Below are 17,305 nucleotides of genomic sequence, written 5' to 3'. Positions count from 1 at the left end.
AAAAAAAGGTCGCAGGCAGATACAGTAAGAAATGAAAGACTCTGACTGAACTGGCTGAGAAAACTTTAGGAACATGTGTTTCTGACTGTCAGGTATATAGTTTCAGGGACACCAGTGAAATGAATCCTCCACGAAAGTTAGTTTATGGACCTGATGATACTGTAAAGTCACGCTATTCTACATGTAGCAGGCAGACTTGTAGGAGATGATTTGAACGCTTCTTCAATGAAAGAAAAATACAACATTTTACAAGCCTAAAAATATTTAAAAGAAAATTTCCAGTAGGCATTATGGAGAGAATATGTGTGCAAATATGCAAATAATGTGTTTCTGAAATAGAGAGCCTAGGTTAAATCCTAATAATCCAAATATTCTGGTTTATTTTGTGCATTATTTAAATAATTTATTTGTTTTATTCAAATAATTCCATGTATTTAGATTAAACAACAGGGCAGAACATTTTTGGAAATAAAACATGAGCAGCTTAAATCTGAAATAAAGCAGATGAACACACACACACACACACACACACACACACCAGCACATATGCAAATACAATCTCTCACACACAGGTATTACTTATCAGCTACCACATTATCTCAAAGTGTCTCTTACTTAACTGTACAGGAATTAATACTATTAAAGACAATGAATGATAGATGTATAAGACTCAACTGTTTGAAACAGTAATGAAAGTTAAATTCTGGTCCACATATGAGCCTCAAAGAATCAAACAGGCCTGAACTGAGAGAAAATGGAAGTTAGAATTAAGTTAGGCCATTGTTCAAGATGCTTTTACAGGTAATCTCTTTAACTCTCACAGCAATGCTAACAAGAATAGTATTCCTACAGCCCGTTTTGTGAAGGACAAAAATAAAGGTTTGGAGAGAGTTAATAAGTGGTCTGAGATTACACAGACAAGCAGTGGTAGTGCTGGCATTCAAAGCAAGGTCCCCTAGCTCCAAAGTCCTTGCTCCTTCAACAGAATCTATTATAGCTGCTCTATGGGGAAAATGGTGATTCTCAGTCCTTTCTCTATGTGATAGACAGACACACAGAGACAGACAGAAGTGAGGCTGTTCTGGAGACTCTGTAGAAGTGGGAAACTTGAGAAATGTGTTAGGAAACTAAATAAAATTGTGTAATTTGAACTGGGGGGAGGGACTAAGTACTTTAGAGATGTATTTTACAAGAAATGCAAAATAAAACAAGATGTCACTTTAGTTACCCATCTACCTACCACTTTACAAAGTGAATGTAGGAGATTCAGACTGAATAATTTGGAGGACTCACACTTCCTGCTTTTCTGCAACTCTTTAATGCTCGTCAATAACGAAAAATCACTGAGAATATTGGGTCTGGGAGTTACAAATAAACTTTAGCAAGTAGGTAAGTTTGCAAATACAGAATTCACAAATAATGAAGATCGACTATTATATATGTATGCATGTGTTTGTATATGTATGTATGTATGTATATGCATGTATATATACTAGCTATACATATATCAAACTATAAAATATAGTGTACACAATACATTAAAATGTATATATGCAATTATATATTATATTGTAATACATATTATTGAACGTCTACTATGCAATGTTCTATTCTGGGTCCTAGGAATATACTAATAAGCAAGACAGAATCCATGACCTCAAGGGAGTTTATGTTTCACAATGGTTACATGTAGACTAGGCAATATAGTATATATGAAAGATATATAGCAGGATATATATATACACACACACACACACACACACACACACACACACACACATACATAATATATAGAATGAAAGATATATAATGCTCATTAGGGAAGATTAGATAGCAAGAGAGTTATATAATCAGTAGGGGAAATATCTATTACTGTAGGAGAAATATCTAAATCTGTATATATTATAGGAGAATCTATACTATGGTGGGGGAATATAAATGTAATTATAATAAAAGAGATACTCATAATACAGCAGAAAAGCTATGCAAATCAACATGGCAGGGAATATATATAAACACAATATACGTTATATTATATACAGATTTAACACACAGTAAAGTAAATAGGTAGTGGTACATAGTAGAAGATGATGATAATAAAAAACACACATAAATATCACTTACTATTTAACAGACATTATTCTAATTACTTTTCCTTAATAGTCACAACAACCCTACGAAAAACGTAGTATTATTATCTCTGTCTTATAGATGATGAAACCGGACCCAGGGAGGTAAAGGAACTTATCCAAGGTCACAAGGTCGCACAACTAGTGCAGGAAGTTTGGCTGTAGAATCTGATTGCATTATAATGCCTATAATATATAGGCAGCTATTATATACAGTAGGAGATATGAGTGCCCTACATAGTAAGGGAGGAATAGATAATACAGAGTAGGAGATAGTAATAAAATATATAGTGGGGGATTTATTTATATAAAAATACGTAATAAGAGGCATATATACTTCACCATATAAAAAGCATATAGAAGTTATATTAAATACATAACAGCACCCTTATATAATACATTAAAGGAGGCATACATCATATCTATATATATGATATAGAGTCTTACTAATATTCTCTCAATGTTACCCAATATTCTCAATTCCCTCTGTAAAATGTGATGACTGATGCCCAGAGCACAATGACTTTTGATGACTAATAAGTTTCTCTGTGGTAACCCTGAACACTCTGGCTAACATTGTTTGAGTTATAAGTTTACCTAGAGTTAATTTTAAGTTTCCATAACTGTGTATGCAAGGTTATTTTAATCACATAATTTAATTAATAGTATGAATTTTTAAGAAACATCATTTTAAAAAATGAATTTTTGTTTGTTTACTTGTTTTCATGAAACTTCAGTTGAATGCAAAGTCTTGATAAGATAAATCATTCAAAAAGGAAAGTGGAAGAAACACTGAGAGGATCAGAGAACAATTTAAAACAAAACAAAACCTACAATTATCAGTAAAAGTCTCTTAGAGGAAAGATATTATATCCATGAAACAAGTAGTGGATGCTGTAAAGTAGGAACATTGAGAGAAAAACAAAAACAAAAAAGGAGGAGGGCAGACGAAAGAACAAAGTTGTTAGCAATAGAAAGTTTTTAAAAAAATTAATAGATGAATTTGAGGAAAGTCATAAGTAGAATTTAGGAAAGAAAAAGTAAAAACATTAAAAGATGTTTGAGAATAAATAGCGAAAAGGAATAGGGTATCAGTTGCAAATAAATAAACAATACTAGAAAACTTCCCATTGAGTGCTCAGGCAAAGAACGGAAAACACACACATACACACACACAACAAGTGTCAATTTGAAAACTGACCACTAGATATGTTTTAAGTTTTAAAGCATCCATAAAAGATAAAAACAAAATAGAGCAGGTCATATAAAAATGCAATCAGACTAGTATCAGTCTTTGCAACAGCTTTTTTTTTTCGTAGAAAATGGTGCAATACCATCAAAATTAAGAGAAAAAGTATTTATGGACTAGAATCTATAGCCAATTATCTATCAAGTACAAAAAAAGAATAAGAACATCTTTAGATATCAATGTCTCAAAGATACTAACGTCTCAAAAATTACCTTCCTTTCTTTCAGGAAGCTACTAAAGATGTATACTGCAGAAGTAGAGAAAACTACTTCTACAAAGATGACAATAATTCAGAAAACATTATGAAAGAGATAAAGGGAATTTCCAGATGAGGGTAACAAAAGGTTGATGATGGCTGTCTGGTAGGTTTAGAAAACAATTAGTTTGGATGGAAGCAGGGTGACAGAGGAGGCATGTTTTTATTACGAAGAAAGATTGCTTATATGTTTGAATGCACTAAGTGGAGATGTATATAATTCTATTAAAGAATTTAGATATAAATTACTGATAAATACAGGAAAACTTATCAGGCCAAAAATGACCAGTTACTTCATGGCAAACAAAAAGCTATAATAGAAAGGAAATAGAATTCTAGTATACTAATAGGTAGAGTTGTGAATAATAATAATAACATAGTTATTACAATGTCAACACTGAAAATTGAAGTCTAAGTGCTGATAAGACTTGACTATGAAGATGAAGGAAGGCGAAGTATGTTTTGTGGTATTGGGTAGGGGGCAACTAACTGCAAGAGAACTAAATCCTCAGTCACCATAAAAGGAAGGCGTCAAATAATATCTAAAAACAAAAAATTGAGAAATAGTAATATATGCATGCTATTTAGAAACAAGGAGAATACATTCCAGAAGAATTGAGAGTAATGATTTCTATTGAAAGAGAAAGTGGAAATGGGGAGGTAAGAAGCAGCCAACTGCTGTTTTTCACTGTCAGCTTCACATGCCATTTGACTTTTTAAACTATGTACACGGTATATCTACATATTTTTTTAATTTAAAGAAAATGGATATCTTTACATGGTACCACAAGCAAAATCACTAAATCAAGAAGGCTTTGCTTAAACCTAACCATCTGTCTTGCTGTGCTTTATATTTAAAAAAAAAAAGGGTCAGGCTTATTCATACGTTTTTATCTCACTTTACAATTAAAACAAAACCCTCTTAAGAAGGTATTATTAGTATTCATTCCACAGATAGGAAAATTGATGCTCAGAAAGAAGATCACACAACCTGTAACTCAAGGAGGTGTGAATACAAACTCAGGTCAACTCTAAAAGCCAATATTCTTGGTATCACATGAGATTTCTTTCTTTGGAGTTAAAGAAAAGTTGACACCTCCCTTAAAAATATTCTTCAAATAACTGTGTAATGATTGTTTTCTCTTCAGCCTCCTTGTTCAGAGCTAAATAGCTCAATTTCTTTGAGCTTGCTTCAGAAAAGTTCTTCCTCACTCGCACACCCACAGGGCCCTTAGATCTCTTTGATTTCCTCGCATTCTTCTTAAAATATGCTATATTAATAAGATTAGTCGATGATAAATTACCTTCTGGTTGTTAATTATCATGTATTTACATCTATAGTGCTTAGTTTCAAAGTATGTGCTGATTTTTACAGCACTAAGCTGCATTTGTAAATTGCTAGAACTACTGAATTTAATTTCTTGTTAATACTGAATTTTAAAAATTTATCTTTTGTTTTTTTTGCATATAATTACCGACAGCTCATGCTGTTTCCTTTGTCTCATAAAATCTTCAGTTTATTCTGATCTTCTGAGACATATGCAACAGTATTTCTGAGAGTCCAAACTCACCCGCAAGTTAAATTACTTTGAAGATGTAACAACAATAGCAAAACCAATAAACAACAGCAACAACATAAAACGCACACGCATATACACACAGAGGCTTAGTCAGTCATTCATTTGTTAATTCAATATTTAAGTTATCTATTAGATGTCAAGCACTATGCCAGGCCACAGCGACACAAAGACATAAAAAAGATAAATGTATATGATAAATAAAATATATACTAAAAAATACTCAATTCCAAGGAAGTTAAAACAGTTAGAAAACCAAAAAGAAAAACCAGTTTTATACATCAACCAACTTCTACGTTTGGCTGGGATTTTACATCATGTGATTTACCTGTAGTGTGGAGGGGGAAGTTGCTGGATGACATCATGAATTTTTATCAGCCTTTCTTCATCTGTTGCTGCGGAAACGGCTTCCTGTTAACATTTATAATATGAAATAAATCAATAGGCTATTTTTATAAAATTAAAAGTTCTTTACTTACAATTCAGTTTTCATTCTGAGATTAATTCACTCTGTTCTTTGATGCTAAACTAGGAAATGCAACATAGTATCAAGGAATTTATGCGGACAGAGAAATCTATAAAAATATACTTAAAAAAAACTTGATGGTAGCTGATATTAAGGGAGATAAGATTAGAGGCTCAAAGTCAGAAAATAAAAGAATGACCATATGAAAACAGTAAAGACCCTGGACTATCTAGCAATGACTGTTCTTCTTTTTAAAAAGAAGCCATTTTAGCTATAGAATTATTCCTTACATGTGACCAAACTAATCTTTACATGTTCTGAACAAAAAACCAACAACAAAATGGGGAGTCAATGCTTAGTACATATGGAGTTGCAGTTTCAGGCTATGACATATTGGTAATGGAGGGTTGTGATGGTAACATAACACTGTGAAAGTAATTATTACCATCGAAGTGCACACTTGAAAATGATAAAAATGAGACATTTTTTGCTACATGTATGTTTCCACAATAAAAAATAAGCACTTGTTCACTTTCCTAGATGCATATTATACTTTTTTCTAAAAAACTATTTTTTAATATAAATAAACCACAACAAAGCTCTAAAAAGAATGTAATTCAAAACTGAGTTTTACTTACAGAAAATTTCTCATATAGTTGGTATGTAAGCAAAGGGTTTGGAAGTTCTCTGAAATATAGCTTACAAAGAGAGCCTACAGAATGGATATCTTGAACATAGGGTTCTTTTGTCAGGTCAGGAACATGCTCAGAGTCAAATTCATGGCTAAGAAAAAGAGTAGTATGAAAAAAAGAACAAATTATTTTATTGAAGGAAAGCAAACACCTGACTTAAAAACAAAAAAGGAAAGACCATAAGTGTTAACCTCTAACTTAACATTTTCTTCAAATGAGAATATTTCTTTTAAGTTATCTTTAGACTTCAGCAGTAATTGTATATCTGGTCCTAAGACAGACATTCTTCAATGTGGAAATTAAGGTTGTAGCTTTATATTAAAATGGACAACAGTTTCTGAAGCTCAAATGCTTAACAAATGAGTAGCTTCTTAGCACTAAATCCGAAAATAAGATTCCTATGGTTTGAAAATCCATGATTTTATCAATTCTGGAAACTATGTTTGAGTGGCACATAATGTATGAACAATCATGTACAGAAATTCCTCATACTCAATCGGACAGCTTAGGAACCTTTTATTGAAGAGAGGAAGGGAAGCCAGAAACCACATGAAACAATTCCTGGCAAACTGACCCTGTTTTAATAGACAGTAAAAACTGTAACATTAAAGTTAATGAAATAAAAGTTGTATTTAGAATACTAAAGCAGATTAATGTTACTTTCTTCAGGAGTTTATTTAACATTACTCCACCTAGAAGACAATCTAAATATGAGATTTACTGTATCTGAAACTAAAAACTGAAACTGTTTTTAGTACAAGAACTAAATTACTTTCCAAACATGTATTCCTGAAAACAGGGAGTCAGCAGAGATTAGCTCCAAAGTTCGTAATCGATAGTCTGTCGTCAATTAAAATTCCTATAAAGATAATGGCAATTACTGTGCACCATAAGGAAAAAGAAAGGATAATGACATATAAAGAAGAGGCTAGAATCCAAGAGATTGAGCAAACATATTGCTGGTGTATAGTAAAGGCCCCTTTAGTCTTTGAGAAAATATTAAGGAAGGATATGGAATATGAAACACGCATACCTGAAGTCATAGCCAGAATTAGGAGCAAAGGAGATTAGAAAATATTTCACTCTTATCAATTCTAATTAAGAACTACCTACATAATGCAATTGTATCTGTAGGCTCAGAAGTGTCTCAATTTGCTAACCTTCAAACAGTGCAGAGATAAAACAGAAGCATTGAAAAAGCTGGGGAAAATATTTTTGATACTACAGATGAAAACAAGTCATTTAGGAAAATATATGGAGTACAATAAGGATATTATTTCCTACCTTACCTAAACTACTGAACATTATGGTTATCAAAGTAAGTGACTCAATTTTAATGAGGTACATAAGGAATTTAAAAGAGGAATGCAATATAAGGTTTTACCGTAGTCTCTGGATATTGGAGGCAACGCCAGAGAGACGATATATTCCATCCACAATCCCATACCTCTCAATGAATGCGGTACAGCTCTGAAGAACCTGGGGTACTAAAGAGAATTTTTTAAAGGCACAGATGAAGTGGTAGCATTCACCGGAACTAAAGTAACCAAAAAAAATGAGAACTTCTTAGTTTTCATAAGTGAAATAAAATTTATCAATTAAAGTTGAAAGAGGGCAGGAGGTAATCTACTACATAAAACAATGAGGGCATACCTATTAAATTTCACATCTAAACTAACTAGTTCCTGAATAATCAATACTTACTCTATCTTATGACATTTAGGTAAGTGAAAGGGTTAATACATTATTAGGACAGTTCTCTGCAGTACATGAATTTACATCAAGTTACAACATGGTGTAAAGGAACACCACCATGAACTATTAAAGAACAAGATCATACTAGATTAAAAAAAAACAGCTGTCCAGCTGAATTCCATATGTAGCAGGTGGAGATATAAAGTTAAATGCTTACTCCAAACATAATAATTGCCTGTAAGTGCTACAATCTTCACTTCTAAAGGTACATTTTATTCTTTTATAGTTAATGCTAATTCCTACTTTATTTGATAAACAAAACACTAACGTAATGCAAAGCCAAAGCAATTTCTAAGAGATGGAATCTTTTCATTCCCTGCCCATTTTTACATTAAATTTATTGCTGTTTAGACTAAATCTTATCAGCTCTTCATAAAGGGCACACTAAAAATAAGTAGAAAGAAAAGAAGGATACCTTCTCTGATTACTTCAGTGAATATCTGATATCATTGAATATAGCCATTCAAAAATTTATAACAACTGAAATTTGAGCACTGTTTGCAATGCAGAATAAACTTCAGATTTTAGTAACTATGTTCAATTGATAGTGTTAGTAAAGTCCCTGAAAAGATCACTTGACCATAGCTAAAATGGGGAATTTTGAGTTGTATATATGCTACTACAATAAAAAGGTTTTTTTTAAAAATCCATTAAAAGAAATACTTAAAAGAACACACTATTTGGTCTGCAAAGAACTACCATATTAGTGATAAAACATTTAGAATGGCAAATGAATCAAATAAGATGTTTTAAAATAATTATTTTAGCTAATATAGTTCACTTAGATAGTATATTATTATACTCTTCCTTTACTATTACCACAAACTTCTCCCTGGTTTTCCTGCCCCTCTGTTGTCTTTTCTGAAGTACATTTTCAAAATTCTGTTAGGTCCTATTATTTGCATTTTAAAATAAACCCTTTGGTTTTGAATATATATATTCAAAAATATATATTCAATATATATTCAATATATATATATATATTCAAATAATATGTATTAAAAAATATTGTGCCAAGCTGCATGCTTTACAATGAATACTCTCATTTAATCTTCACAGATATCCTATGGGGAAGGTTCTACCACTATCCCCATTTTACAGAGAGGAAACTGAGGCTTAGAGAGATAATATTTTACCCACGGGCAAGAAGGAAATAAATGGCAAGAGTGAGATTCTGACTTAAGAAGTCCAACTATTTGAGCCAAATCTTTTAACTACTGCAATATACTGCCTGGTATATAAGATCCTTCACATTCACTTTACTATTATCATATTTCTGTATTTCACAGCTCGAGGTCATTGTAAGTCTCACCTTTTGCCACACAAATCAGCCATTCTCTAATACCTCTGCAAAATGATTTTCTCTACCTTGACATTCCCTCTACCACATATAGAAAACTTGTGACTGCTTTCATAACCCAGCTCAACTATGATCCTAGGCAAGCCTTGTTTGAATACCCACTGTAGAGGCAGCTGCAGCACTATGTTCTATGTACCCATAGAACCATACGTATATTTTAATCATCATTTAGTGGTTTATACAACTATTACCCCTTTTTGAGACTGTGAATTCTTTAAGGGCAAAAACCATATGAGTTCATTTTTGTACATCCAAAATCCAGAAGTACTGTCTTGACACAAAGTACAGTGATAGGAAATGAATTACTGGTACCCTGAGAACCTGAAAAACTTATCTGATCAAGCCCAGCAGAATAGGGATCTTAGTTTTATATGGAACTATATTCATATTTAACTGTACGCTTTCTGCGTCTAAAAATATTCAAGACACATTTAGTAACAAGAAAGGGAATATGTGTATGTAGTGGAGATAAAGGGGAGGCAGAGTTATGGGATACATTTGTGGATTCACTTTGATATATAAGCGAACTCCACATCAAAATGATATGCAAAATATAAAGTAAGAGCTTGAGTCCTATTTCTAATAATATTTAATCACTGATAATTGAAAAATGTTAATTGCTAACTTTGCAGGAAATATATTTAAAGATTATTGGGATAATTAACATAATTTCTTAATTAAAGAAAGAAAAACAGTTTTCTTTCCCTTTTTTCTTTTTTTCTGAAAAGATGCTTTTGAGTACAACTGCTGCAAATGTACATGTCACCTCACCCAGGAACACAAAATGTTTACCTTGGAAGTACAGCTGTCAGAGCTCAGGTTCTCCTAGCTTGAATTATAAAGTTTTATAAATAAAAGCCAGCATCTGTTACAGACATCTTTCCTGGGACTCTCATATTCATATGATGAGATTAATATTCTCCCTTTGAAAACATTTTGTTTCTTGAAATGCTAAGATTTCTAAGTGAAAGGACTTAATGTCCACAAAACAATCACATTATCTTATTAATAAATAAGAATTACATAATGAATATTTTTATTACTTATCATTTTAAGAGATAATGGACAATTAATAATAATAGGGACAAAATGAAAGGGAAAACATAAACTTTAATTTTGAGTAAAGAGAGTAGAAACTGCAGAAAAGTATCAGAAGGTAAAAAGAACAATGTGAGAGTCCAATACATTGCATCTTGGAAGAAATTCCTAGTAAAAAAGCATCTTATCAGCCACTGCCCCATCAAATTTCCCAAACCCTCCAACTAATCAGCCAAATGCATGCTAAATAATGACCCAATTAAAATATAAACACTAGAAATTTCCAAAATGGTTTTTCCAATTTAAGAATTATTCCCACACTTTCCAAGAAATGCATTTATGATCCACTTTGATTTAATATTTATAATATTTTTAAAATAATCATATGTAAATATAATAAATAAATGTTTGAAAATTAAAATCAAAGACTCTTAAAATTAGAATCATAGCTAAAAGAAGTATAAGTTAAGTAAATATGACAAGAATTGGTTCTTGACTACCCTTGACAGTTCTGGTTTGATTTCTTTTGTATTGTCCTCATTTATTCATTCATTCATTCATCAGTCAAATATTTTATTTATTAAGATCTTTCTATATGCTAGGCATCACTTGAGCATTACAGATAGAGATTGAAAAGTCAAGTTCCATTATCAGGTACATGGCCTCAAGGTTAGGAGTATATGAGTACAGTGTACTTATTAGAATGTGTGTGACAAATTTTGGCCAGGAAAATATGATTACCTTATTTCTGTCTACTGTGCTCTGATTATAAAATCCCTGTATCGCAACAATAGTTTAAGAAAAACAAAAAGCTTCTTATGAAAAAGGCAAATAACCTCAAACATGGGAATGTGTTTAGGATCCTCTCCTTGGATTTAAACATATTTTCTATATGGTACTAAACATAATTTCATCTAGTTTTCTACAAAGTTCTCACAATTTTTTTAGCAATCTCATTTGAAACTTTTAAGGAAATCTGATTTAAATATGTGCTGCAGATAAGACAAGTTCTCTAAAAAAAAAAAAAATCAATGACACCTGAAGACAACTCTACTGGAACAGATTTTATCATAGTTAGGAAATACATGAACACCGTAATTAGACAATCTATTTTTTAGAAAGAAATTATAATATTGGCATTGTCCTCTCCCGCCACACTTACTTAAGAAAGATCAAAGTAGAATTAAACTTTCCAAAGTGTTTATTGAAAGGTAATTAGCATGGGAGATTTCAAAGAAGCGGAGTGAATCGGAAAATGTTGTCAAGTAAAAGGCAAAAGAGAATATTAATGATGACATCTAAGGAAGGATGAACAAGGGCAACAGATCTAAAAAAAGAAGAGAAATTAAGGTAAAAACAAATAAAAAGTATTTTGACTATAATTAAGGATGCCCACAAAAATGACAAATTAGATTGATCTGTCCACAAAAAGTACTATGTGAGCAGATTAAAAAAAAAAATCAGTTCCACAGATTACCGTGAAATACTCTTCCAGTTCAAGTATAAACATTTGGTTTGGGGTAACTGAAACTCTAAGACCATCCTGAGTGAACACTGGCACCAGAGACCATAAATCAAAGAAGAAAAAGAGGAATGCATTGTTAGGATCCTACATGACTTTTTTTTTTTTTTAAATATTAAACAAACATACAAAGTACTTTTAATTTTTGATAAATGCTATGGGAGAAATAAACAAATTGTTAAGAAAAATACTAATGAGGGATTGACATTTAGATGGGATGGCATTTATGCAGAGGAATATGAAAGATAAAAGGAGTAGACACATAAAAATCTCGGGAATGAGTTTTCCATACAGACTAACCAGCATTTAAAAGGGATGGACTTGAGAAAGACCTTAGTGTTTGAAGGTCAGAAAGTATGGTGCATGTAGAAGCATAGTGAAGGAGAAAATGAGGTGTGAGAAGTAGGTGGGGGGTCAAATGATTCAGGGACTCAGAAGCCACGGTAAGAAGTTTTGGCAAGGGGAAGCCAAAGAGTTATTTTAATGATAGAAGAACTAGGGTTTGATGATTGTTTGAACAAGATCACTCTATGTGGAAATTGGGTCATAGAATTGTAGGAGAAGCAGCAGAAAGACCAGATTGGGAACAACTAAGAATCATTAAAGAAAAGATGATGGCTTGGACTAGGCTGGTGAAAGTGGAGATGGAGAAAAGGAAATAGAGTTGAGATATATTTTAGACACAGAAAGGACAGGAGTTGCTGATGGATGGGATGTGTTACCTTCCAAGGGCATTTCAATTTTTTTTCCTATTTTTTTTTTTTAATTAATTAACGGGAAAAAAGAAATTAACCCAACATTTAGAAATCATACCATTCTACATATGCAATCAGTAATTCTTAACATCATCACATAGATGCATGATCATCATTTCTTAGTACATTTGCATCGGTTTAGAAGAACTAGCAACACAACAGAAAAAGATATAGAATGTTAATATAGAGAAAAGAAATAAAAGTAATAATAATAGTAAAAAAAAAAAAACCTATAGCTCAGATGCAGCTTCATTCAGTGTTTTAACATGATTACTTTACAATTAGGTATTATTGTGCTGTCCATTTTTGAGTTTTTATATCTAGTCCTGTTGCACAGTCTGTACCCCTTCAGCTCCAATTACCCACGATCTTACCCTGTTTCTAACTCCTGCTGGACTCTGTTACCAATGACATATTCCAAGTTTATTCTCGAATGTCCGTTCACATCAGTGGGACCATACAGTATTTGTCCTTTAGTTTTTGGCTAGGCTCACTCAGCATAATGTTCTCTAGGTCCATCCATGTTATTACTTGCTTCATAAATTTATCCTGTCTTAAAGCTGCATAATATTCCATCGTATGTATATACCACAGTTTGTTTAGCCATTCTTCGGTTGATCGACATTTTGGCTGTTTCCATCTCTTTGCAATTGTAAATAATGCTGCTATAAACATTGGTGTGCAAATGTCCGTTTGTGTCTTTGCCCTTAAGTCCTCTGCCTACATGACTTTTTATATCACTTTGAACAGAAGAAACAGGTCACACTATAACTGCAATAGGGAGGGACTCAACAATTTAGAAAGTATAACAGGATAATCTCTCTATAAAGTTGATTATTCACTAGGAATACAATTAAGAGGACTCATTTAAGTAAAACAATACCATGATATGAGCTTCCTTCTCAGAAAAATCTAATGCAATCTATTTTGTTTAGTGTAAGGATACTACTTTAAAGTCTACTAAAACAATAATCATAAGGAGGAATGAATACACATACTATAAATTTTATATACATATATAGTTTTTCCTTACAAGTACATATACAAAACATTACATATTCTTTCTCATGATTATTCAAATTGCTTTAATTTAGACTTTAAAATACTCTTCATATATATCTATACACATACACATATATAGTGTAACCATAGTTACAGACTATATACCATACATATGAATTCTCAAAACCTTAAAAACCATAATTCCTTGCACATTATTAAATGAGAATAACTAATAAATAACCTTAATATATTTAATAACCTTAAATAACCTAAAAAATATGTGGTTTCTTTTCCTAATTCAATTTGGTAAATAAATTTCAAAGGTTTCCACTTCCCTGTCTTTTTTTGAATATTTGAGTATCCTCCTTTATTCATCATCTCTGATTAAACAGGAAATTATTTTAATATGCCAATTAGAATTTATCTGGCTTCAGTCTTTGAGTTTACCAAATTAGAATTATGCTGTAATGTCACAAGTTAATTTTTTTCGTAGTTGTTTTAAAAAATCAGAAAGGACATGTTTCGTAGTCCTTTGAATACAGAATTTCTCTTCTTGGACAGGCCTTCAGCAGACAGCTTTATCTTTCAAGACTATCAAATTCATTTCTAACTATCTTCAAGTGGTTTTTTTTTTCTTGTTTTAATTAAAAGGGTAAAACAAGTGAGCAAAAAAAAAATCACAAAGATAACCTCTGTATCTATTTTACCATAATTATATTTATGCTACAGGTCATCTAAGTTTCCATACTTTCACAAAGTTGTACCTACTGTTTATATATAACATTTTCAGGTTTCTATATGTATTCAGATATAGAATTTTTAGTGGCTTCATAAATTATAGAACAATTTCCCTAAAAGTTTGGTACTCAATTTTATTATGCTCTTTATACATCATACTGTAATAAACATTTTGTTCCTACTGAGCAGTACTTAGGATAAATTTCTAAGTAGTAGAATTGCTAGATGATAGAAACACTGGAGTCTCTTGCTATGAAATACCAAGATGCTTTCCAGAAAAGATTGTACTAATTCAGAAAGCTATCCAAAGCTGAAACTTTTTACATACTGCAAAAATCACAGCCATCTTTAATTGTATTGGTTATTATAATTTAGAAAAACAGCTTTGTTATTTTAATAGTGTTTATCAATGTGCGACTATATCTCAAAATTGTATAAAGATACATTTCCATGATTATAAATGAGGACATACACTTTTCTGTATTTTGTTTAATATCTGAACATCTCCATGTAAAAATTACACATGTATACCTTTTCTCTATCCTTCTACTCAGAGACATAAACTTTTCATAAATCTGAACGATATGCTTATACACTATGATAACAACATTTCATTATATCAAAAGTGAATCTTTTCCCAAGTCTATGATACTTTTCCTTTATATGTATTAGAATTTTTCCAAGTCTATGGTATCTTTCTTCCTATGTATTATATTTTTCACTATGTGGAAGTTACATATTCGAAGCTTCCTCTTCCTCTGTAAAATGTTTTTGCTTAAATTTAGCAAAACTATTATTCCCCATCTTTCTAAAGACAAAATCATTTCATGGTGCTATTTCTTAAGTTTAAAATAGTTAGCTCTTTAATACTTTTAGCATTTCAGTATGGCATAAAGTGAGAATTTGTTATTTTCCTAAATTGTTAATTATCTCAAAATATATTTGCATAAGTAACCCTTTCTAATGACCTCAGTTTTTGTTTTTGTTGTTGTTGTAGTTTTGTATGCTGTATGGTGGGGATCACATTTTATCCTTTTTCCGTGTGACCTATCCCATTATTGCAGCACAACCTGTTGATTTTGGGGGGAAGGTACATGGGTCGGGAATTGAACCTGGGTCTCCCGCATGGTAGACGAGAAGTCTACCATTCAGCTACCCTTACACTCCAATGACCTGCTTTTAAAGCTACACTTATCATAAAGGATTCATTCTGTAGTAAGAACTGTTTCTTACTATTCTGAGCTGTTTCATTCATGTTTCATTCCCTGCACTAATGGTATTCTAAGTTTCAATATTGTTCTAAAATCTGGTAAAATCAGACCTCTCCTATCTGACCCTCTCACTGATTTTTTTCCCATGAGGTTCTTTGATATTCTCAGTAGCCTATTTTTTCACATGCATTTTGACCAGTTGCATAAGTAATCCTCAGGGTTTTTGTTTGTTTGCTTAATGTTTTTTACAGGAAATGCACTGTTAATATTACTTTGAGAATAACATCATTTCAAAATACTGTTTTTTTCTCACTCAGGAAACATGGTTTAGTTTGCACTAAATTCATAAGTCCACTGATATTCTTTTACCAGTGAGAAATGCCTATGATTTGGACTTGACAATACTAATGGTATTTACCACTTGTTTTCACTAGAGGTCTTCTCAAAGGCACAAAGGGTAGTTCTCACCAGGGTTCAGAATTGGACAAATCATCTATTTCAGATACTTGTCAACATTCTAGATAGATGGCTCCTTAATATTCTTATATCTCAAAGGATAAACTATAGGACAGTGCTGTTCTAAAAAAAAATCAAAGGAAACCTTTTTCTTCCCCCCACACTATCCATTTCTCCATCTACTCATTTAACACTGAATTCTCAATTTAGAATTTAATTTATAGAGAAAAGGATTTAAAATTTTTTGCTATAAAATTTGGCAGGTGGGTTTTGGTATTTTTTTTTGTCTCAAAACTATGACTTTTCTCCCCTAAAAAAGAAATGAAATAAATATTCTAGAATAAAATGTAAGAGGGGAAACTGGCTAAAGAAAGCCAACTAGGCAAATATTAAAATAATGCAACATAATACTGTTATACCTTTTCAAAAATACCTTATTTTTTCTAAACAGATTATGTTTCTCTGATGCTAAACTGTATGCTTTTCACTTCTCTTTATATTCATCTGTACCCAGCACAGAGATGAGTACCTGGGAAAGTTCAATAAATACAGTTGAACTGAAATGAAACAAATATCACCTGCCCAATTGACTTTGAAATTGTTTACAGAAAACCAGTATGGAGAAGTCAATAATTTAGATTATGAATATATACATTTTTTTTTACCTTCAAAACCAGAATTCAGAAGATGTTCTCCCAGGTCACAACCAAACACCCTCTCTTTTAAGATCCCCCGCTGCTTCAGTTTCTGTTTTGATGGACGAGACTTCATGAATGTGCGTAAGAAAGTAATGAGCTTTCCGTGTTTTTTAGACACTAAAAGGAGGGAGAGAAAACACTTTAGTTGTGGAAAGAAGATACATTTATTTTACTCAGCATAAAAAAAAATGGATATCTCGACAGGCTGACTGAAAAATAATCTGTTACAAATACACTTTATATTATATAGGAAGTTTATAGCAGAAATTAAGGAAGCAATTGCTTCATAAATAACATCACAATTTTGTACTTTCTTCTCAACAGCCTGTGATTTTACTTGATGGGATTGTGAGCAATTTAAGTGTGGTAATCTGTTACTTTAAATCAAGCTTGGTATCAAT

The 17,305-nt window shown here is 31.8% G+C and overlaps 1 protein-coding gene across 4 annotated transcripts in view; it reads right to left on the bottom strand.

Annotated features, from left to right (window-relative positions):
- The window catches only part of ARHGAP32 (Rho GTPase activating protein 32), a 450,472-nt gene that overhangs the window by 17,938 nt on the left and 415,229 nt on the right, over positions 1–17,305 (bottom strand). For all 4 annotated transcript variants that reach the window (XM_077112455.1, XM_077112453.1, XM_077112454.1 and 1 more), the window contains 4 exons: positions 16,872–17,021; positions 7,754–7,856; positions 6,316–6,460; positions 5,540–5,622 (listed from right to left, as the gene is read on the bottom strand). In XM_077112455.1, the coding sequence (XP_076968570.1) occupies positions 5,540–5,622; positions 6,316–6,460; positions 7,754–7,856; positions 16,872–17,021 (481 nt within the window). The remainder of the gene's footprint in view (positions 1–5,539; positions 5,623–6,315; positions 6,461–7,753; positions 7,857–16,871; positions 17,022–17,305) is intronic.

The sequence above is a fragment of the Tamandua tetradactyla genome, chromosome 8 (assembly GCF_023851605.1).
Source record: "Tamandua tetradactyla isolate mTamTet1 chromosome 8, mTamTet1.pri, whole genome shotgun sequence".
Taxonomy (NCBI): Eukaryota; Metazoa; Chordata; class Mammalia; order Pilosa; family Myrmecophagidae; genus Tamandua; species Tamandua tetradactyla.
The sequence above is the reverse complement of the archived record's forward strand: the minus strand, read 5'-3'. Positions and strand labels throughout refer to the sequence as shown.